Source organism: Mercurialis annua, linkage group LG7 (assembly GCF_937616625.2).
Source record: "Mercurialis annua linkage group LG7, ddMerAnnu1.2, whole genome shotgun sequence".
Classification (NCBI taxonomy): domain Eukaryota; kingdom Viridiplantae; phylum Streptophyta; class Magnoliopsida; order Malpighiales; family Euphorbiaceae; genus Mercurialis; species Mercurialis annua.
The window spans coordinates 16,009,909-16,034,891 of NC_065576.1; the positions used below are offsets into that span (position 1 = coordinate 16,009,909).

At 34.3% G+C, this 24,983-nt stretch overlaps 1 protein-coding gene across 6 annotated transcripts; it reads right to left on the reverse strand.

Annotated features, from left to right (window-relative positions):
- Positions 1 to 699: 699 nt before the first annotated feature.
- On the reverse strand, positions 700 to 9,037 carry LOC126655272 (probable LRR receptor-like serine/threonine-protein kinase At5g63710). 6 transcript variants are annotated; one of them, XM_050349381.2, is made up of 12 exons: positions 8,895 to 9,037; positions 8,669 to 8,735; positions 8,482 to 8,584; positions 8,274 to 8,406; positions 8,058 to 8,129; positions 7,522 to 7,665; positions 6,638 to 6,703; positions 2,468 to 2,535; positions 2,242 to 2,379; positions 1,744 to 2,085; positions 1,234 to 1,628; positions 700 to 1,149 (listed from the first exon to the last, which is right to left on the reverse strand). In XM_050349381.2, the coding sequence occupies exons 1-12, from the start codon at positions 8,927 to 8,929 to the stop codon at positions 838 to 840; spliced, it is 1,875 nt and encodes a 624-aa protein (XP_050205338.1). In that variant the 5' UTR covers positions 8,930 to 9,037; the 3' UTR covers positions 700 to 837. The 6 variants fall into 6 exon arrangements, with proteins under 6 accessions (XP_050205338.1, XP_050205340.1, XP_050205339.1 ...); XM_050349383.2 differs by having other exon boundaries at positions 8,683 to 8,735; positions 8,895 to 9,036; XM_050349382.2 differs by having other exon boundaries at positions 8,683 to 9,037.
- Positions 9,038 to 24,983: the final 15,946 nt, after the last annotated feature.

Consider the following 24,983-nt stretch of genomic DNA (forward strand, 5'->3'; position numbering starts at 1 on the left):
AGAGACACATGGGTGAGAGAAAACAAAGACACATGGTAAGGACCAAAAAATGCTTTTTTTGTCAAAAAAGTGTCTTTTTAACCATTTTTTGAAAAACCATATTTAGCTGGTTTTTATGCTAAACCCGATTTTCCCGGTTAAATCCGGTTTTTGACCGGTTTTTAAGCATTCCGATTTTAAAAGAAACCAAACCGGACAGACAGCCGGTTCCCGATTAACCCGGTCTGACCGGCCGGTCCGATTTTCAAAACATTGCTGGAAAGTGTGGAGCATTGAGATTATGATTTCTCCAACAAACAAGTGGAAATACTTATGAACAAAGGGTCAAAGCGCCCCCTAAACTTGTGTCACGGGGTCATCTAACCCAATTTATACCTTTTTGAGCAAATAACCCCAAAACTCTTCATTTTCGGGTCAAGTAACCCCATAATTGTATTTTTAAAATGCGTAAAATACAAATCGGAGGTGAGGGATGCAAAAAAGTAATTAGATACTTCCCTAATTGTTGCGATAAAATTATCCTAAATCTGTTTTTTAAAATAAAAAAATAAATTATGGGGTTATTTGACCCAAAAATGAAGAGTTTTGGGGTTAGTTGCTCAAAAAAGTATAAATTGGGCTAAATGACCCCGCATCACAAGTTGAGGGGGCGCGTTGACCCTTTGTTCAAATACTTATAGATAAAATGTGGAGCATGAGTTGAGATGGATCGAATTAGCATATTAAATGAGTTAAATTAGAGCTGTAAATAGGAATTAGAAAAAAAAGGTATAAACAAAGGCATACACGGTAGTTCTCATTTCCTGTAGTCAGTATTAGGTTAAAAAGCATGATCGATCATCTCGGGTTGGACAATTGAATAGCTTCTTGGTGAAGAGTGGAATGTTCAGGCCAGAGAAAGTGGGAAGACATGAGTGAGAACTCTTGATTCCTGACGTCCTCCAGCTGCTCCCACTCCGTCCATCTCTCTGTCAGGCCCGTTCCTTGAAGCAGCTTCACCACTTCCGCCATTCTCGGGCGCAGTTCCGGTGAGCTTTGGGTGCAAAGCAGAGCAACCTTCACCAATATCTCTACTTGTTTCCGGTCATAACACTTCAAGTTTCCATCCACAATGTCATCCACTCTATTTTCTCTGACCAACTTTTTGGCCTGCTTGACGTCGCATATATCATTTCAGAGACGAACAAAAATTAGAAATACGAAAGAGTAAAGAGTAAAAGGTCCAAGTCTTACATGATCAATCAAAAGAACATCCTCTTCCTCATCTAGTCGGGCAAGATCGATTGCACGCTTACCATTCACCAATTCCAGAAGTGTTACCCCATATCCAAAAACATCAGTCTTTTCTGAAGATTTTCCAGTCGACAAATATTCTGGGGCAATATGACCCATTGTACCACGTACCTGAGTCGTCACATGAGTCAGCTGTGTGTCGACTGCCTTTGCTAGCCCAAAATCTCCAACAACAGCTTCAAAATGGTCATCTAAGAGAATGTTGGCAGCCTTTAAATCACGGTGTATTATCTTAGGATTACAATGCTCATGCAGATACTCCAACCCATGAGCTGCACCAAAGGCCACGCGTCTCCTTGTATCCCAATCCAGCCCCTTTTCTCCGGCTTTTAACTCTATACTAAATTAACAACAAAACATAAATATCCACTAACTTGATCCATTTTATTATACTGATATTAGAGAACAATGACAGAATGAAGCATGGTGTTTATATAAGGACTAATTTACCTCTCAGGTGATATGCAACACTGAGATTTTGCATATACGGATAAACAAGGATTCTCTCCGAGGAAGTTGTACAAAACCCAATCAACCGTAAAAGATTCTTATGAACTGCAACACTAATAATTTGAACCTCTCTATGGAAAGCAGCCTCTCCTCCTGGACTATTACAATCTGAAAGACGTTTTACGGCAATCTTTGTGTTGTCTGAAAGGACGCCTTTATACACTTTTCCAAATCCTCCCTGTCCAATTATGTTGTTTTCACTGAAATTGCCAGTAGCCAGTTGGATTTCACGCCAAGAAAATCTTCTAAGCTGTCCAAAAGAGACTTTGCGGTCATCTTCACCTAAGATTTTATATGTTCACAAGATTAAACAGGTGTTAGACTATGAAAGCAGTCTGGTTCATCAACTTCATAATCACGACGCAGCCTTGCATGAAGTTCTTATCAAAGAACCTAATAAGTAATGGCACTGCTATTAATGAAGGAAAAGAAAATTACCAGCAACATCAACAAAAACATCATGTTTGAGTCTGCGGGATCTATGATATTGGCATGCAAAGCCAAGGAGCAAAAGTATGAAAGCGCCACAGCATGCGGTAATGACAATGATTTTCAGTCTTGACTTCTTGGTTGGAACTGCAAAATAAATTCTAGCTTAAGCTCCACTTGATGTCTGACATCACTGAGAAACACACACAGCATAAGAAGAATTTAACAAACAAACCTGCAGGAGACCTTGAGATGCAAGGTTCTGCCAAATTGGAGCCACAAGTAAGACCTGTCGCTGTAAAACTGAGAGCAAAGTATTCATTAACAAGCACATTAAAACGCTCTAGATACATGCTACACATGCATCAATTCTGATTCATTTTGGGTAAACATAATACTCTATTAATCTGTTACACATAATTTAAGTATGTAAATGAGCAAGTGTTCAATTAACTGATAGTTTACATCAAGCGACATGCTCAAGACATTTAAACTATTACAATGAGATTTGCTTGTGTCGCATGCTTAAAGGAGAAATCAAAATTTGAGGATGCCTTAATTAACATGTAACTTCTGTTGGTTTACTATCAGTGAAAGTAGGAAAGTAAATTACGAATGACGATAAACACATCATGCAAGTTCCAACTTGACAACCTAGAACAATGCATGGACTACAGTTTCTATCTGCAACATTGGCCATGATCTTCTGTTATGATTAGTCGATAAGTATCGTGTCACAGGGTGATGACCTTCTTTTGAAGGTTGTCTTGTTCTTGATTTATTATGCCTTTTAGCTAAAATGATTGTTGGAAATGGAGAGTGCTGCCCACCCGGAAACTCTAGAGAGAGTTTCCTAACCGAGTTGTTTTGAATTTTTCGATAATTTTATTAAGGGTTAATTACATATAAAATCACCACCTTTACACAAAATTGCAAAAATAACATGACCTTTAAAACGTGGCAATTCAGGGCACCACCTTTCATTTCTTTTCAAAAACAACATGTACATATTTTTAGTGGCATTTTTGCTAACGTGGCATGACACGTGTCACTCCCATCGGGTGTCCAAGCCAGCAAAATTTTATCTAAAAATGTGCCCATGTTGTTTTTGAAAAGAAATGAAAGGTGATGCCCTGAATTGACACGTTTTAAATGTCGTGTTATTTTTGAAAATTCGTGTAAAGGTGGTGATTTTATATGTAATTAACCCTTTTATTAATAAGCTGAACAACTATATATAATACAATTAGTCTTGGGTAGCAAGACTCCTAATAGTACTAGAAAATATAATACTCCTTCTGTCCCATTCTAATTGAGAAAATTCTCATTGCACATTGTTTAAGAAATTTTAGTAACTTACTTTTGTATCCTCATATTACATTAAATGCTTCACCACTTTTTTTTAAATATGCTTTTAATATGCATTAATTGAGGGCAAAAGAAGAAAAGTAGTGTAAAAAGTATTCTATAAATAGAAGTTCTCAAATAGAATGGGACACTCAAAATAGAAAATTTGTTCAATTAGAATGGGACGGAGGGAGTACTAAATAAAAAGATTCCTAATTGGAATATTACTAGGAAACATAATACTATGGAATAAGAAACCAACTGAATAAGAAAGAATCTAATAAAAAAAATAGCTCCTAAATATTAAACTGTTAGCTAGGCGTCTTTACTGTCAATTGCCAAATCATTCTTCTTCATGCTTCTGGAATAGACTTACCATAGAATAAGTCCATAACATCTGCATGGACTTATTTGCTTTTCAATTTGAATATGTATACTGGTGTCTAAATTCCAAAGATTGAAAAGAATCTGGATCAATGTTGGCTCTACTACCTTATCCATTTGCAGTTTTCTATATGGAACAATACAAAGCAGCTTCCTAGCATTATAACTGAGAAGATTCCACTAAAATTCCAGATCTGTCCATCACACCAGGCTATTAGCTTTTCATCATTCTCTGCTCTTTATCCCCATTGCATATTCTCCTCTCTGTCTATGGGTAGGGATTGGTAGTGAAGGGGGGTGGGCAGGATACAACTTTCAATAAAGCTTGGCAAGAATTAACCTAAGATGGAACTGATACCAGCCTAGCTCTCGCCATTTAAGATGAAGTCAAAAGGCTTTGATACTTTTAAAAATTCACCAGGCTAAAAAGAACCAGTAATAGCTGAATAGCTATCACCATCCAAGAGTAAGATAACTTGTGTAAAAAATGGAAGCTTAGATTATGCAAAACTCATCTGAAAACTTAGAACTCTAATTCAAAATATATATTGAAGAAAGATGGACCAATAATGCTTTTTCTTTAGTCTGTCAGAAATCATTATCAGAACAAGATATTTGCACATGCATGGGAGTTACACACATACCCTTTATACCAATTTTTGTGGATTAATAAAAGAGAATTCACTGAAAATTGAGACCCCAGTCATTCCACGGTGATCACTTCAGATTACATTGTGTCAGTGCTCGGAGATATATTGATTATTGAAAAGTAGGCTAAATCCTTCATAAAGTCTCTAAACTATAGGGTAACTGATCCCAGTGTTGTTTAAGGCGCAAGGCGCTCTCAAGGCGAGATAGCCATATATCGCCCGAGGTGAGAAGCGCTAAAAAAGCGCTCGCCTTATCGAAGTAAGGCGCCAATACCTAAAAATATTAAATATATATATTTAATAAAAAATCATAAATCATAAATATAAAACTCTTAAATTTCTAAATTTAAACCATAATCATAAAGCTAATAGATCTATAATAATAGTCCTAACCCTAAATACTTATCATGCAATACCAAAATCACAACGAGTTTCAACTTTCAACAAAAGACGATCTTATAACTAATCAGAATAAGGACCTAAATTCAATCACTAAAATATCCATCAACATCTTCATCAAATTCAATGCTAACATGTAGCTGCTAACTTTTTGTTTTTTTTTCCATCATATACTACTGTAATTCCAACTTAACATGTTCAGGACACTTCAAACATCTTCTTGCATCTTTATTACCTCCGATTTGATGTAGCTTTGCTCTATATATGCCACCATTTGTGACTTTCCCACAAAAAGAACAAGTAACTGGATTTGGGTCACTAGGATTTTGCAAGTAGTTGTATTTCCATCCCGGATCCTTCTTCTTTTCAGTTGTTGAACCATCAGTGCATGGTTGAGGTTGGCTATCCATGGCGTGAGAAGAAAGAATAAAAGGCTCTGCTCTTTTTTTTCTACTGAACGTATATTTTAATTTGAAGTTATTGTGTTTTACTTAATCCTAAACACTTAAATAGAAACTTGAATAGACTTTTAGACTTCCTAAAAGACTTTTAAACTTCCTAAGTTAAATCCATTTAAAGCATTAATTAAGGCATTAATTAAGGCTATCAAATAGGAATGTCTAGATTAGAGTAAAAGTCACCTAAAAAACGTAAAAAAACAAAAAATTCAATACAGCGTGCTTTTTTCATATTCCAAGGCGGGCCAAGGCGAGCGCTTAAGCAAATAAAGCGCTCGCCTTACTGAAGGCGCCTCGACTGGAAGGTCTGGAGGCGCCATCAGTCTGTGGCGCCTCGCCTGAGCGCCCGCTTTTAATAACACTGACTGATCCTGCACTAAACATTCAAGTAAACTAAACTATTTTTTCTTTTTGAAAACTGAACTTTCATTTTTTTCATTTTGGTATTTTCCGACTAAAAATGCTTAGGTGGCTGCCGAAATTATTATTTTCTACATGAAAACTTGCCATGGATGCATAATTTGACCTAAAAACTTCTTCTTAAAGTAAAATTATGTACGTGTGATAAATTTTCAAAGTAAAACTAGCAAAATCCGGTCGCACATGTCAACTTCCGGCTGCAACATAAACATTTTTGCCGAAAAATATCAAAACAGAAAAAAATGAAAGTTCAATGATCAAAAAGAAAAAAAAAATAGTTTAGTAACTGAAATGAAAAAATTTAAGAATTCAATGATAGTCAGGATCAATTACCCTATAAGCTTTTTTTTTCACTTGTCCTAACATATATTTTGCATTAAGTAATCCTTTAACTATTTATTTTGTACAATCGTGATCCTTCTATAAATAAAATTACAAAAAATGGCGTCGTTTCGATTGGCATAAAACTACGATTTTTCATACCTAAAAGGACCGCATGCGTACAAAATAAATAGTTAAGGGGCTACTTAAATGCAAGTATATGTTAAGGACTTAGTGAAATAAAAGCTAATAGTATAAGGACTTTAAGACGGGTTTAGCCAAGAAAGTAAATCAAAGAATTAACGTTGGGAAGAAAACTGGTCAAAATAGAGTAAAAAGTAGATGCCCAAAGCAAATAAGAAACATTAAAGAGTTAACTTATTAAAACAAAATCAAAAGAAGGATACACATATTAATGGAACTTACTTGAACTCAGGAATTGAAAATAGTTGCACTGGTACTCGTCCGATTAAGTTGTTTGAAGAAATATCCCTGTCATGAAGAGAAGGAAACGGAATTTGAGCGAGCTCAAAGGTGAATAACAGAAGAAATTAAATGAAAAAAATAGATCAACCATAGTTAAATACTTCGAAAAGATCATTGTTATTAAAGGCGAAGGGCGCTCCGCTCCGCCAAGGGGTCCTAGTGCCCGAGGCGCGAGGCACCCGCCTTTCGAAAGAAAGGCGTTAGAAAAAAAAAATCACAAAATAAAATTTGTAAAAATCATAAATATATTCTTCATACGTAAAATAAAAAAATAAGCACAACCCCCATAAACTTAATAATTTAGATTTTTTAAGTCTAACTAACAATAAAATAAATTAAGATAAGCTTGATGCAAGGGTGAGGCCCTGGCCAGTGCCTGAGACAAGCCTTTCACAACAATGGAACAGATGTTTCCTAAAGATTTTCTTTTATCTTTTATGAACTGCTGTTAGTTGATTAAACTATACTAGTTAAAACTGAAATAAAGTTGGCATGCAACTTGCACTTGAAGATGAATTAGAACCAGCAAATAGAAAGTTTTCTGACATTAATTCAATGAGCTAGAAAAATAAAGCATAGGTAATACGAACAGCCTTATTTACATCAATCAAAATTCAATTTTGATGTTACTAAGAAAAATGCAACTTAACAGATGCAGCTTAAACAATTAAATGAATGGTTCATATACTAAAAAACTCCTACTAGCAAATCTCATACACAACAACAATCTAAGGAACTTTTACGCAAAATCTGTGTATGTTTCACAGCCATATAAATAGAACAAGTAAATTGGACTCTTCAATAATCATTAATTGCATACTTACATACGCTTTAAGTTAACCAGCTTTCCCCAACTGCTAGGTATAGAACCTTGGAATTTATTATTAGCAAGATTTAGATTTTCAAGGTGCACCAGGTTGGCAAGATAATCAGGCAATGACCCAGATAAATTATTGTTCTGCAGTTCCCTGAATGGAGCACAATAACTTTATGAACATCATCATAGTACAGAAATATGCATGTCTAATATACAACTACATGTGTATATATATATAATTCAAAGATCAAAAGATAAACAGAAAAAAAAGTTTTCATGATATGACTCGGCCTGATAAATAAAGCAAAGTAATAGAAGAATTACAGGAAGCAAAGTAAATAAAAAGAATGTCTATCCAAGTTTACCATCACAAAACTTCTATCCATTAGCCTGCAATTAAAGCAATTGGATTTCGGTTCTTGAATGTTTTGCTGTGCAAGCTGATTATACTAGTGTTTTCACAAGCATTTGATGATCTATGTTCTATAAATCTGGTTCATCATGCATGCAGTGCAATCTTATGATCACAGTAAATCAACTAACAAGTTAACCAAGAACTTCAGTTTGGTGATTGCAGGTGAAAGGGTTCCAGAAAATCCATTTGAAGCCAAGCTCCTGCAAGATAGTAGATTCACAAAGTAAATGTCCTGTAAGAAAATAGACAACAACGATTATGAGAAAATTGAAACGAAAACTGAAGAACGCGAAGCATGTATTGCATTCGTTACGAAAAAAATGGAAAGCAAATGCAGCACTTACAGGGATATGACATTTCCATTTGTGCAAGTGACATGAGACCAACTAAAGCAAGGGCTAACAAAAAAGTAATTCCAATCCGCCATTCGGTGATTCGAATCATTGAGTCCTCTAAGAAGCTCAATCAAAGCTTCACCTACACATTAGTAAAATAGTTAAAAGCTTATTCAAATGATTTGGAAACAAGAGCAGAGGATAGATAGCAGCAAACCTTGTAGGTCAGGATCCTTGGAGGTATAAGCAACAGCTACAAAATTAAGGAATAGGAGACAGGTGATGGCTGTTGAGAAACATGTTGCCACCATTTGTATTTTCTGCAAACAAATACACATAACATACATATAACTATGTTTAATTTCTGCTCTAGTTTACATAAAAGCAAGAAATTTGATGTAAACCAAGTATAACAAACCCTCCCACCAACTAAATATGGACCAAATTGCAAAAGAAGATGAAATCTGATACCTGCAAACACAAAATTGTGGGAATGATGAAATGGATTAATCATTGTGCCAAAACTAAAAGGGAGGGACCCAGAAAGCAACCGAGGAAGTGGGATGAGAATGAGAATCCCACTACGTTTAATTAATCAAAATCAAAAAACAATAGTAGCAGATGCCACACCCATAATTCATTTTATTATTTCTACAATAAACCATCAATTCACCCACTAAATATCAAAATCGCCCAATTCAACTGTACAACCGGATCAAACACATCCTCCCACATACTTCCCCCATTCTCATACTATGGGCTAATAATCGGTCCTTGACTTTTATTGGTCCGATCACAAAACCCCAAATATTTAAAAGAGAAAATTACGCCATTTACCGAAAAAATAAAAATAATTAAAAAACTATATGTTGATTTTTTTCATACAAAAATATTAATAATATTTACAAAAGTACAAAAAAATTAAAAAAATATCAAACATACGGTGTATACTGTGGATATAATGTTAGTATACTAATAAACTAACATTATATCAACATTATATCAACAATATACCAACATTATACATACTGAGATTTTATTAATATTAAATAAAAATTTACCAAAATTACATCAAATCGTATATTAAAAATTAAACTAATAATATACTAAAATTATACCAACAGTATACCAAGAGTGAACACATCAAAATATACTGAAATTTTATTATTACATCAACATTACACCACATCGCATACTAAATATTAACCGAACAATATACTAAAATTATATCAACAATATACAAATTCTCTAGTTCATTACCAACTATAGTGAAAAATACATATAAAACAAATTATACATGTTATCAACTAGTAGGGGTGTGCAAAAACCGACCGAAACCGAATTTCCAAACCGAACCGAACCGATTTTAGAAATTCGGTTCGGTTTTTTGGTTTTTCAGTTCGGTTCGGTTTTAATAAATAAAATTTTTGAATTTTTCGGTTCGGTTCGGTTTGGGTGAAAAACCGACCGAGATAACCGAATTTCCGAATTGTTAAAAATGACATCGTTTTAATAAAAGTAATGCAGCCCCTCATTTAATAACACTTAACCCTAAAGCTAATTTCATTTTCACCTTTCCTCACAGCCGCCTCCATTTTTCATTTCTTTTCTTTCTCACATCTACTTGCCCACATCTTCTTCATCATAATTATTGCTTTTCCTCTCATTTTATTTTCTTCCCTTTCTCATTAAGCTACAATTTTATTTTTAGGTTTTCTAATTTTTAGGTTGATTTCATTTTTGAGTTTTCTAGTTCTAACAATACATCTCATATAATTATTTTCTTTTTTATATTTAATTTTAAATTCAGGATTTAGATGTAATCTTGGTTCAGTATAATATTGGATTTCTTTTACAATTTTTATCCAACTTCTATAAATTTAGCAAGAGCATATAAGGTTATGTCTTTGATTTGCAATACGTTGATTCAACTCTGTATTTACTGGTATCAGTTGGTCTGTGCACAAGAAGGTGATTCTCCTTTGCAATTTCTGTTGCCGAATTTGTTGTTCTGAAGTAGAGTTTCTGTTTAGAAGAAGACCTGCTGCTTTGAAGATTTAATTTTATTTGATGTTGTCTCCAATAATGGGATCATTCTATTTATTTATGCATATGAAATGATTAATTTGTATTTCTGTTACTTTGAATCTGAATTTGTATTTTTGTCCATGGATTTGAAACATTTGATATTTTGTAGGTTTATTTATTTGTTGAAAGTTGCAATTTAATTGTGAAAAATAGCAAGATTAATTGTGAAAAAAAGGTCTGATTTATATGCAGATAAACAAGGCAAAACCGAATTTTTAAAACCGAACCGAACCGAAATATTCGGTTCGGTTCGGTTCGGTTTTTCATATAATTCGGTTCGGTTCGGTTTTCCAAAAATAAAATTCGGTTCTATTCGGTTTTGGCATATTTCAAACCGAACCAAACCGAACCGACCGATGCACACCCCTATCAACTAGAATATATATATAAAAATTTATAATCAATATAACAAAAATATATTGAAATTATATCAATAATAAACCAAATATTATTTTTAAATTATCTGATTTATAGTTTTAATATTCCAAAATTATACCATAATTATACCGACATTATACAAATCGTACTTTTGTAATTAATTTTCATTTTTTGGTACTTTTGTAATTAATTTTAAATCAGTCGTATTTTTGTAAATAAAAACGTTTGTCATCGTCCCTATTTAAAAACGATTAGAGGTTGGATAGATGGTTTTGTTAAATTATAGGTGGTTGGATTTTAATTTGATTGGATTAGATATGGTTGACTTTTAATTTAATCATATATTAAATTTAGGGGTGTTTTAGATATTTTTTTAATATTTTGGTGACGTGTCAACTAACACGTGGTGCCGTCAATTTTTCTTTTAAAAATGGCAGCCGCCAAAAATAAGACAGCGCCAGAAGTATTTGCGTCTACAAGGATCGTGAATGACGCCGCCACAAAAATTAGCGGTTTTGAGATCATTTTTAAACATTATGGGGTTTTGTGATCATTTGTAAACATTAAGGAGGTGTAATTTGTGCATAGTTGTAAACTTGGAGGATTAAAACGTAATTAGCCGCGAATAGCTTATAAAAATCCAGAAAGATTGTAGTATAAGTCTAAAAATTGAAGTAATTGCAATATCTTAGAATTTTATGGGCCAATTTGCAAACAAACTAAAATTGACCATAACCAACCCCATAGGGTCCCAAGGGTCGTTTTTAGTACTTTCGGGCACCAAAACTCACTTTTAGCAGCACTTAGCCATCAAGTTGTAGTACGAATTTTAATTTTAATCTTAATTTAAATAATAAAAATAATAGATTTAGCATATCACTTAACACTTCTTTAAACTTAACCCAAACTCTAACTAGAAAAAATAGTAGTTAAACGTAGGGTAACCCTAGACCCTAATCACCCTTATAAATACAGCCTTATGACAGCTGAGTCAGAGGTCGACAATTCAATTAACCAAAAACCCTAGAAAATTCGATCCCCTCCCTAGGAAACCCTAATTTTTCCGAACACATACACACACAAAACAATCAAAAATCATTCGATTTTAGACCAGAAAACAAACTAAGACGCTTTAATTCTCCAAGAACGTTGTCCTAAAGAGATTTGAAGCTAGATTCCGCATCCACTTCACTAGAAAACAAGTCAAGGACTCATAACGGTACTTTTGAGGACCCAATCATGTCTTTGTCACTTTTTATGCCATAACTGTCAATTTGTTATGTTTAGGATGCATGCTAGTTTAATTTAATTCTTTTTGCCAAAAAATTGTTTAATTGTCATAACTGCTGCTTTTAATGTTTCTGTTATAGTTGCCATAGAATTTGGTTAAGAAGCATGTTTTAGGCATGTCCTAATGTTTTATAATTAAATAAATTCATTATATATTCAGTTCCGGTGTTTTAGAAAGCATGTTAGAGATAAACTGCTTTTTATGCAATCTTGGAGTTCTTGTCGTCTTATCTTCAAAATTAACTTAGAAAAGCATGTTTTAGGATGTTCAATTTGATTTTAGACATTATATATCAATTGTACTATGTTCCAGAGTATTCCTTTGAGCGTTTGACGTGTTGTTTTTAATGTTTTGCATGAAAACCGAACCAAAATGACGAACTGAAACGACGAACGATGAAGTCGCCGCCTCCTGGCAGAACCAGCGCCGCCGCCGCCAGTATAGAATGCCGGCGTCGTCACTGTAACTGGCGGCATGTTCTTACTCCTCTGCTTTCAGAACTGCTTCCTAGATCATCCAAACCCTAATCCAATTTTCTTTTTGTGTTTCCAGGCTCGTTTGATCACGGAATTAGGTCCCGTTTGATCCCACAAATTTGTAATTAGTTGTAAGACATTATTATTTGTTGTATTGGGTTAAACTGCAATACCCCAAAATATTAAATTATCTAATTGGACCACGTGTCCAGTCTAGATTTGCCAGAATGGCAAAATCGGAAAGTTTTCCGATGAATAAGTTTTAGTAGGTCGGTTTTGGAAAGGATTATATGCGAGGAATTTAATAATATAGTTCAAGTCTAAAGTTAGAATTGGAATTAAAAGGAAAAATGTCAAGAAAATTCCAAAATAAGGTACAGGGACCAAAGTGGTAATTTAGCCACTTTGTGTCGAAAATGGAAATTTGTAGGTTTGACGGGAAAATGTTAATATTGAGTTTCGTATTATTTATTGGATATAAATAATACGTAAAAGTAATAATTTAAGAATTTATCGATTTAGTTATGGACTAAATCGTACGAAAGAAAAGTTTAAAAGATAAATGATAACAAACAAAAAGAACAAGGACCAAAGTGGCATTTTAGCCAAAATATAAGAAGAAGAAGAATTGATTTAGAGAGCAGAAGAACCATCGAGAGAAATTGAGAGAATTATCGCCGATCGATCGTTTCGCCGCCGTTTCGCCGTTCGACGTCCGATTCAAGTGATTCAAGCGGCAATTTCTTCAGAATCGAGAACTTCACCCGTTCTAAACATCGTTTTAAGGTAATATTCTGAAAATTTGAGTTAAAATTTGAATATATGGCCGTTTTATTCATAATTAAGAATTTAATGATTTTGGATCGTTTTTAGCGTTTTTGGAAAAACCAAAATACGGGTTTTGTCGAAAATGAGGTTTTATACGTGTATGGCGAGTGATAGCATGACGGAAGCCCGGAAACGACGTTTCCAGGGGCTGCGTGCGGATCACACGTGGTGTGCGATCGCACGCCAGCGATGTGCGAACGCTCTGTTGGCAAATAATCGCAAGTGTACGATATCGCTCAAGTAATATAACTTGGAAGACCAAGTATCGATCCCACAGAGACAATGGACTTAATCACTAATTTCAAATAATCTTTAATCGGCTAACTAGAAAAATCAATAGGATTTGTAATTTAATTAAACTAATATAAACTGAAAACAAATAATAAAATATGATTTAAAACAATAAGATTAAAAAGCTCAAGGATTGATAATCCCAAATAAATAAGTAAAATTATGGAATAGGATTTTTTAGTGATTTTATCGTGAATCGAGCTATTCTAAAGCACCGAATCCCGCCCTCTCAAGCCTCAAAGATCCGAATAAAATCACAACCTAATTAACTAACCAATTATTAACTCGCTCTCACGATATTAAAACTGAATTAAATAATCAAATTATAATTATTAAGTAAACTCAATGACTACCTAAATTCCAACCCGCTCTCACGGCGTTTTTCTCTAAGTTCTTAATTATCTATGTCTATTTAATTAACAATCTCTCAATTCGTTAATTAAACACAAAATCATGAACTAAGTAGCTAATTTAATCCAAGCAATAAGATTAATAATTAAGACACGAATTAACACTAATCCATCCAATCCAAGTAATTACCAATTTATAAGTTCATATCAACCCTCGAACAAGGGTTTTAGTTACTCATAATAAAACTGAAACAAAACAAGAAGGATGATGAAGAAGAGAGCATAATTAAACAATAAATACCGGAGTTGTCAATTTCGGAAAGAATCGCCTTGATTAAGCTTGAAATCTTCAACAATCGTCTTGCAGAAACTAATTATAAACTACTTATAAACTGCTGAGAAACAGAAAACTAAAACGCTAATCTAAGAGAAAATAATTAAAACTAATGTATTCTAAATTATTCTACATTATTCTACATTATTCTACATTTTAAATTGAGTCTAGTACAAGGTCTTTATATAGTAGGAGAAGTTCCGGAGTCTTCTAATTCGTATTACAAATCAATTTGTAATAGGAATTGTAATTGTAATTGGAGGATGAATTTCAGTCCAACTCAAAATCTGCTGCACGTGTATTTCCCTTCTTTCCCGTTCGGGAAGCCATAGTTCCGTTCGTGACATGCCCAATTTTCTTCTTTCCCGAACGGAAGCCTCTTTCACGTTCGAAAAAACTGTAGACCGAAAGCTTTGAGATCTGATTCCTTCTTGAGTCCCGAACGGGACAAGGCTTTTTTCGTTCGGGACTCATGCTCACTCTGCATGTTTTCCGTTCGTGAAACCTCTTTTTCGAACGGAACAACCCCTTTTTTCCTCAATCTCGTTCGTGAACTTCAATTCCTTCGTCCGCAAGGTACGCTTTTTACTCGTACACGCAATCCACCATAATTTTGCCCCAAATAGTCGTATTTCACCTAATTTCCACTGAAACACTAACAAACACTATTAAACGTAAAAACGCCAAATAATGTATGAAAACAATACTACACATGATGAAAACCGAGTAAAATCGACCCTAAATATAGGAGTAAAATACTCCTATCAAACCTCCTCACACTTAACCTTTGCTTGTCCTCAAGCAAGAAATAAATCTTACTCTACAAAATATGTTAGAAATCCTTAGCACATAATCTTAAAAATATATCAATAATAGAAATCCCCAACCCTATGAATAATATGAAAAACAACCTTCTAAAACCGACAACTAAATAGTGATGCAATCAAATAACAATTATAATTTATGACATAATTCAATATAACAAAGGTTACTAACTCATTAGTACAAGGTCAAATTGAATCACACTTCAAGTTTCACTATCACTCGCGGGACATGGAAAATAATCAATTTCTCACTTAGGCAAATCATAGCACAATTTAGTAAGAACTAAGCTAATGGCATCAATATTTCAACAAGTAGGGTATATAACAAAGAAAGCTCACAATTGAAAACATGAATACTCACCATAAGCTTGCTCATAGTCCCGGACTCCGCTACTTGATTCGGTAATCAACAAAAATCATATGGTCTTTTATTGGGTTGTAATGTGGCTAAGGTAAAGGGTAGGTAAAAAGGATAAATCAAAGGCTAATTATCAACTTAATATACTATTTATTACTACTATTAACTTTCTAGGTTGATCTAACTCCGGTTTTTCGTTTATGTAAACTTTTAACTTTCTTTTCTTTTTGAATTACGCTTTACTCATTGCTTTTTTTTTTTTTGCAATCTCAGAATTTTTTTCTTCTTTTTGAAGCTTTTGCTTGCAAATTTCTATCTCTTTTTATTTCCTTTCAATCTTTTATAAGGCGTAACTTTATCTTTTAAGCACAATGTAGTTCACTTTCTCTTTTCATTAATCTTGAGTTTCGAATCACCTATATTCATCATAGTCATAACAAATGATGTATCAAGTCGATAAGGTAAACAAAAGAGGTAAAACATAGAACGGTAAAAGGGTAAAATATGGTAAAAACAATAAAAAGGCTTAAAGCTCAAATTGGTGTAATCTAAGGGATAAAGGGTAGTCTATTTAAGTGGTCTAAAAGAAAGGGGTATACCTAATTGCCATAATCATTTAATTGTTGAAAACTCAATCGTGTAACTTTAAACGGACACCGAGCAAGTTCTAGGAATAAAACATGAAATCAACACTCACAACAAGAAAATTAAGCTCAAAACTCTCAAAAGTGTGTAGTGTTATGCCATAAACTCAATTCCTACTTAAATTATGCTACTTATGCCAAAAAGTTTAAAAACGACTATAAAAATAAACAATCGACATATCATAGATCCGCATCAAGTTATTCAATTATGTTTCAACGCTTTGAACAAGTCTAAATTTTTGAATTCACCCTTATTTCATCGGATTATGTCAACGAATTATTTAAGTCATTAAGCAAGCATCACTTATCAATTGTCGAATTAAGAAGTCGCGTTCATACATTCATCAATTTGGGAAAATCTAAAATTGACAAATTTTAATGATAACACCAAATCAACTAACACTTTCATAATTGAAAGACAAAGATTTAAAGCGATACAAGGCATTGTAAAAAACTACAAATATCCTAAAACACCCTAATACTATCTACTAAAACACAAAAACACAAGAAAAACAATAATAATAAAAACAAACACAAACTAAACCTAAGAAAACATAAATAAACAAACAATAATAAATAAATAAAAATCCTAACTAAACGATATGTTTTTCCCCCATCCTCACACTATTTCATGCAATGTCCTCAGTGTAATGAAATAAAAAAAATTGAAAAACATGAGTGTAAGATGAAAGAAAAATAATACCTCTTGGGATTGCCTCCCAAGTGCGCTTTAGTTAGAGTCTAAAGCTTGACTCTTCGCGTAAGGTTGCTAAAAATACAACCTAACATGAGGAAGCCGTCTTGGTAGCATTTTCTTCCTCTTTTTCCTTGTTGGCTCCTTCAAGAAAAACTCGGATGATATAGAGTATGCTTGTACTCTATAGTAGAGAACATGAGGAGTATGAAGCATATTCATATGTTTAGTATTATTTCCATCATACTCGGAATCAAACCCTTCTAAGAATGGATCTTTGAAATCAAAGGTTTTATTGAATTCCTCGTAGAGTACTGTAATACCAAATTGCTCTCCACTTTCATTATTTAAGCTCATGAATGTTGTAATTGGGTGGAAAATCGGAGTTTCAAGTTCACCATCCTCACACTGTTCTTTTTCGACATCTACATGTACCTTTGTTGGATGATGTCCAACTAAAGCATTGACATATGGAATTTCAGCCATCTCATCCTCACTATTGATCGGCACATCGTCAACTTGAACCACCTCCGTAACATGCGGATTGTCAAGTGATTTTCCGCTTCGAAGCTCAATTACTTTTACTTGCTCTTTTAGATTTGATTCTGTTGTAGATGGTAGACCATCTTGAGCTCTATTTTGAATCAAAATAGCCAATTGAGAAATTTGCGTCTCAAGACGGTGGTTGACCGCGGCTTGATTTTGGAAACCGGTTCTCATCTCCTCAATGAATTCGTCAATCTTGCTTCCTTCATCCACATTCCAATTTTGCTGAAAATCCGGTGATTGTTGTGGTTCATTATCAAAGTTGGAATTGAAATCCCATTCGTTTTGATGTGGGTGATAACTTGAATTAAAGTTCAAATTTTCATTGAAGTTCTCCCAAGTATCGTTCCAACCATAAGTTTCACTAGCTTGCCATTGATCACCCATATAGTTGGCATGTCCATTCCAATCTGGATAGAGTACATGACAGTCAGCTCGAGTATGACCAAAATCCCCACAAATTTCACAGTTATACTGAAAATTTTGGTACTGCATATAATTTTGATTCCATGCCATTACTCTTTCCAAAATAGGTACACCAAAAACAAATTGAGGATAAACCAACAAATATCAAATTTCCTGCACACCCAAAAACAAGAACACCCCGCGTAAAATCGGACAAACACAAAAAAAAAATAGAAAATAGAGGCTAACACAATCAAGAATATAATACTCTTAATTTATTAAGTACGCAATTGTCCCCGGCAACGGCGCCAAAAACTAGTTGGCAAATAATCGCAAGTGTACGATATCGCTCAAGTAATATAACTTGGAAGACCAAGTATCGATCCCACAGAGACAATGGACTTAATCACTAATTTCAAATAATCTTTAATCGGCTAACTAGAAAAATCAATAGGATTTGTAATTTAATTAAACTAATATAAACTGAAAACAAATAATAAAATATGATTTAAAACAATAAGATTAAAAAGCTCAAGGATTGATAATCCCAAATAAATAAGTAAAATTATGGAATAGGATTTTTAGTGATTTTATCGTGAATCGAGCTATTCTAAAGCACCGAATCCCGCCCTCTCAAGCCTCAAAGATCCGAATAAAATCACAACCTAATTAACTAACCAATTATTAACTCGCTCTCACGATATTAAAACTGAATTAAATAATCAAATTATAATTATTAAGTAAACTCAATGACTACCTAAATTCCAACCCGCTCTCACGGCGTTTTTCTCTAAGTTCTTAATTATCTATGTCTATTTAATTAACAATCTCTCAATTAGTTAATTAAACACAAAATCATGAACTAAGTAGCTAATTTAATCCAAGCAATAAGATTAATAATTAAGACACGAATTAACACTAATCCATCCAATCCAAGTAATTACCAATTTATAAGTTCATATCAACCCTCGAACAAGGGTTTTAGTTACTCATAATAAAACTGAAACAAAACAAGAAGGATGATGAAGAAGAGAGCATAATTAAACAATAAATACCGGAGTTGTCAATTTCGGAAAGAATCGCCTTGATTAAGCTTGAAATCTTCAACAATCGTCTTGCAGAAACTAATTATAAACTACTTATAAACTGCTGAGAAACAGAAAACTAAAACGCTAATCTAAGAGAAAATAATTAAAACTAATGTATTCTAAATTATTCTACATTATTCTACATTATTCTACATTTTAAATTGAGTCTAGTACAAGGTCTTTATATAGTAGGAGAAGTTCCGGAGTCTTCTAATTCGTATTACAAATCAATTTGTAATAGGAATTGTAATTGTAATTGGAGGATGAATTTCAGTCCAACTCAAAATCTGCTGCACGTGTATTTCCCTTCTTTCCCGTTCGGGAAGCCATAGTTCCGTTCGTGACATGCCCAATTTTCTTCTTTCCCGAACGGAAGCCTCTTTCACGTTCGAAAAAACTGTAGACCGAAAGCTTTGAGATCTGATTCCTTCTTGAGTCCCGAACGGGACAAGGCTTTTTTCGTTCGGGACTCATGCTCACTCTGCATGTTTTCCGTTCGTGAAACCTCTTTTTCGAACGGAACAACCCCTTTTTTCCTCAATCTCGTTCGTGAACTTCAATTCCTTCGTCCGCAAGGTACGCTTTTTACTCGTACACGCAATCCACCATAATTTTGCCCCAAATAGTCGTATTTCACCTAATTTCCACTGAAACACTAACAAACACTATTAAACGTAAAAACGCCAAATAATGTATGAAAACAATACTACACATGATGAAAACCGAGTAAAATCGACCCTAAATATAGGAGTAAAATACTCCTATCACGCATACCCAAGGTGTGCGAACGCACACCCAAGGTGTGGGAACGCACACCGGTGTGCGGACGCACACCACATTGTGCAGACGCGCTGTGGGTCCACGAGGGACTAAAATGGACTTTTTGCCCGAGGGGCTAAAATGGACTTTTAGCCTTAAAGGAATGGGATTTCGATATTTTCAATATTAGATCCTAAAAACGATTAAGGACCCCGATATATTAAAAAGAGATATAATAAGTATCTCGACTAAGTGTCAGAACACGATCAAAGCTAAGAATCGTATTTGGAATACGATAGTGTTAATCTAAGTTGATAACTTAGGATTTAAGTACTAAGTTTACGTTTATAAATCAAGAATTCGGTAACATGAATAGGTGAGTGACGTACCGACGAGCTACCAGGCCAACGAGCTGGAATAGCTACGAGAACGACGCATGGAGCTTAAGTTTACGGGATTATTATAATGCAATTTTGGGATAGCGGTCAATGTGAGTTGCATTTTACTTTCGTGTATTATATTTTAAAGTTATTTTATATAGATATATATATTGTTTACACGCATCGCATTATATATAATTAATTGAAATGTTATATGCTTTATTAATTTTTATATACGAGAACTAGTATGCGATCCGAAGAAACTAGCTACCTATTGGGTGTCAATAGGTTGTGTGATCACCAGTATTGAGTCAGTCTAGTATGTTTGCATTTGAGAAATGACTTGACACAGCTGGGAGCTAATGATGATTATGAAATTTACGTGGCTGGGCCACCAGCGAGTTGGACTCGCAATTGATATTTACGATTGGGTATATGATTTGATACGAGTGAGTACTCGGCTACGGTGTAGTCCGGAGTCCCCGTATCTAGTGGCTTGGCCACCAGTGAGTAGGACTCACAACTTGAAATTTACGATTGGGTGGAATGATTTATGATTATTCGAGAGATGTGTCGCATGCTAGGATATTAGTTTCGTACGGATCAAATACCTGTTTATATGTTATACATTAATGTTTTCTTAAGATGCGATGTTATATTTTTATACTAATACCGTTTGTAACTCGCAAGCTCACTCAATATTTCCCAAAATACTGACTCCCTCACAGTGTTTTATTTCAGGTGATCGGAGTCGGATCAGACAGACCATCTCCTTTGTGTTTGAAGTCTTCTGACTTGCACAAAGTACGAGTCCTTAGAGCTGCAGTAGTCAGTAGGTGTCAAAATAAGATTTATGATTTGATTTCAAACGGTATTTAAAACGTGAACTCTGATATAAATTTTATAAATGAGTTGTTTAGAAAGATGGCGTTTATCCGTTTGAATTTGATACCAATTGCCGTGAGTGGAATTGGTGATGTTTGTGATCAGAAATAGGGCAGTGCTGGATATGAGATATCGCTCGGTAAGACCCTGGTTTCTAAGAATTGTTTCGCGAATGTTTTCAGAAAAGGAATACGATATTTTAATAATTGAATTATATCATTTAAAGAAGATTTCTGATAATGTATTATATTTAGTAATATGTTTTAATCGCGAAAAATTTACATTGGTTTTAGGCTTGCTACGGGTTCCGGAGCTACCACTCCCGTTCCCTAGCGCCGGTCGCGGCTCAATAATTTGTGTCGTGACAAATGTGGTATCAGAGCAGTTGGTCCAGTTACCTCTGCTAATTTGTGTTTTGTTAGTTAAGTGACCTAGGAACTACTGCAGCAATAGAGTTGAGTTCTGTCTGATCCAAGTAGTTTGTATTGCTTGTTTTGCGATGAGTATGATTTATTGGTTTGTAAAGTGCTTGTCTATTTCTGTGACATGCATATTTGAGATACACGCGCGTATTTTGTTTTCGATAGGATATGCATATGCGACATGCATATCCAGATGGAATCTCGGGGAGATGTAATGCCCCCATATGACTAAAATATAATCGATGTTACTATGACTTGATTGTAACACGTACTTGATTGGCATTGAATAACGCCATATGCTGTCAAATTCGATTGATCGAAGCGTCAAAAATAGAATGAAGAAGGAATGCAAAGTTACAAAAGTTGAAGAACTTTCCAGATACAGAGTTTAAAGGTCTAGAGAGCTTACAAAACTCAAACTTTATAACTTTCTAAAGTTGTTTTGTTTAAACGATTTTGAAAGCATAATTGTGCCTAGACCCGTGATAGTCATTGATAAATGCCACGACATTGATAGAGATGCATCACTACATACATTGCTAATGAAAAGAACAATAAATTAATACATGCATTAATAGTACATGCATCATATGCATTATGCTCAGACAAAAAGGTGAGATGTGGCAACTCTTTGGGGATGAGAGGTGTCATCACCCTAGTGCACAATTTTGCTAAGATTTAAATGAAATTTTGATTTAAATTTCGAAATGAGACGTTTTATTTGAAAGAGTTTTCAAGGAGTTTTGTTTTTATGTAAGTATACCTAGACCAGAACTCTGTGACGGAAGTGGAATGCTCGCGAGCAAGCTGCGATCAAGACCATGAGGCGAATGAATACGTATAATTGCGAGAACATAGAAGTTATGCTTTTAGGATATGGACTTAGTCTTGAGTTAACGAGCTAGAATATAGCTAAAAATCACAGATGTATTGGAAAGTGATGTATACCCGATTAGTGGTAAGCTAGAAAGTAAGTATCTTTTTGATGAGATGTCAAAGATGTTAAACAGCGATATAAGAGAAGAAATATATAAGAAGATATAATTGAAAGATTGGCGGGTGCATAATAAAGTGCAAGGAACATGCATAGTTTACTATGCATTGACGTGATAAGCTATAGATATGATTAACGAATCGTAAAGGTTAGTAAAGGTGTGATAATTTCTACTTGGACCGTTGGATCGAGTTCTTATTGGGACACGATGTCCCTAAGATGGTTACCTAAGCAGTATCGTTACGATCGGCAAACCGAGAACGTGAAGTAGATTTCATAAGAATATCGATAATGGATATATGTCGATAAAGTGACGAGCCAAGTAGACGAGTGACAAGAATATGAAGTACGGAGCATGGAATTGGATCAATTAAGTGTAGCTAACATCAAGCCGCATAGAATTTAATGATTTGAGAAGCATGATAAGAAAGATCAAGAGGTAAACGACAAGAGTTGCAATAAGTGAATTAGTAGTTGGAATTTCCATCACAAGATTCCAATTATAAAACGAATTAGTAAACCAAGGAAGATATAAACGTAATGAACGTATGTGGAATGTAGGGTCTCAAGCTTCAAGCTCGAATGATAAAAAGGTGAAATGCATAGTGCGATCGACTGGGAGAATTAATAGTGATCCTTTAGTAAGGACGTAGACACTATATGAAGGATTAAGATACATTATATAACATCGAACGTGTTCGTATGTGATTGAAACTGCATGCATTGAAATGCGTGAAAGGATGTGAAGAGGAGACTTAATGCCAGAACTGGGCTATACTAAAGACAGTAACATTAGATAGATCGAAATATGAGACAAGAGGTAAAAGTAAGATACTTACAAGAAAGTATCCATGTGGAAGGAGGGGTGAGGTATATATAATAAGATATAAGGATTCAAAAGCAGATCATGGATAATAAAAGACCAGTTAAGGTAATAAGTATTAAGAAAGTACGGATAACCTGCGTATGTCGCAAGGAACTCGATAAGAGTGATCGAGGAAAAGAAAAGAGAAAAGTCACGTGGAGAGTTGACAAGGAGATTAGAGAAATGGAATTCTATGTAGTCGCGGACACATAGAAACAAAGAAGAATAAAGAGGACAGAGACATAGGATTGGATCCATTGACAGTTAAGTTGTCAGTAAGAGTACCATAAGTGGGTATACGCATGGTCGAGAGCGTAACACATCGAGTAATTTGAACGGAAAGATTGCAACCCTCTATTGATAGTCGAGGTTAAAGATGTTAAAACAAGAAACACAAGAAAGGTACCATAGGGTTATAGCATTAAGACTATTAATCCTATTAGTTAATTAAAAAAAACAAGAAGTCAAGGGAGTAACAAGTGAAAATAACAAGACCGTGAACAGTAAAGAGTAAACCTTACACCACGATATGGAAAAGAAAAATAGTTTGGAAATTAAAGGTCAAACTAAGATACGATGTTGAAAGGAAGAACGGAAAAAGAATAGTGAATTATAACGATAAATGCTAAAAGCATCCTTAAAGGTCGTAAGACGATCAACGTTAAGAAGACGACGAAAGAAGGAAGAACATAGATAAGATGAAACGAAAAGGTAAATGAGAAATTAAGGACGAGTATAACTTAAACGTTAATACTAAAGTTAATATCGGAATTCCAAAGGATGGATTATGACGAGACACATAGTGAGAAACTCATTAAAAGGAGAAATTGATATCAAGAGGAAATTGATGTAAAGAGATTGTAAAGTGCCAAATATAGCAACAAGGATTTGAATACAGTAATGATCATAAGAATCAGCATGCTTAAAAGGTCGTAAGGAATGGTTACGCTTGCTAGAAGGATAGACAAAGATCTCCATGAGAACATGATGTCGCAATTGGATAGATGAGATAATGGATTAACGAATCTGAAGATCAATAAGAGTATACACGATACTGTTAAAATCAACCCACGACGACAAGAGTTAAAAGAATCAAGGATCCTCATTGTAAAGGAGTAAACAAGGTGCATTGAATAAGTCGGGAATAAAACTCCAATGTAGCAACAATCGTTACTCCCCTAGTACGAAGATCGCATACGTAACAGCTGTGCCTGAACCAAAAAGGTTCACAAAGAGATTAAATATCTCTTTCCTATAGGACATCAAGCAATGAAGCACAGGCAACTGTGGTGTAAAGAGACATAATGTAAGACTGACAATTTTTAAAAGATGATAGCAAGGATCGTAAGAGGAAGTACAGGACATGATAACAAAGACAGTTATCCAAGGTTATAAAGAATGAAGAATAAGACAGATTGATGAAAAGAAAGGAAAGACTAGAAGTTTTAAGAATAGTGCATCACTCTTAAGAAAAGAAAGTATATTAATGAATATTCAATGAGTAAAGAAGTATACGAGAAGTAAAGAAGCAAGAAAAAGATCAAAGTAACCCTTACAAGGACAGCAAAAGAATTTTTGTATGAAAAGCGAAATAACAAGATAAGTGAGGATGGTGGATAATGGGATTAGATTCCAAACACCACGACGAATAGCAATCAGATGGTGACAACAGCAGTACGAAAAAAAAACTACGTAAGTAGTGAAGCCCGAGTTGGTTGAATGTCCACATCTTTCAATAAGGAATGATGATATGATTAAACGGAATAGATAGAGGGAAGAAATCAAGAACGGAAAGTCATAAGTGCATATGAACATGATA

What these genes read in the sequence shown, in the direction of transcription:
- LOC126655272 (XM_050349381.2), bottom strand. Translation starts at nt 8,929, where the DNA reads ATGGTTTATTGTAGAAATAATAAAATGAATTATGG. An exon ending in TGTTGCATATCACCTGAGAG is followed by an intron (nt 1,629 to 1,743) that starts GTAAATTAGTCC and finishes AATTTAGTATAG; the next exon opens with AGTTAAAAGCCGGAGAAAAG. An exon ending in ATGTTCTTTTGATTGATCAT is followed by an intron (nt 1,150 to 1,233) that starts GTAAGACTTGGA and finishes GACGTCAAGCAG; the next exon opens with GCCAAAAAGTTGGTCAGAGA.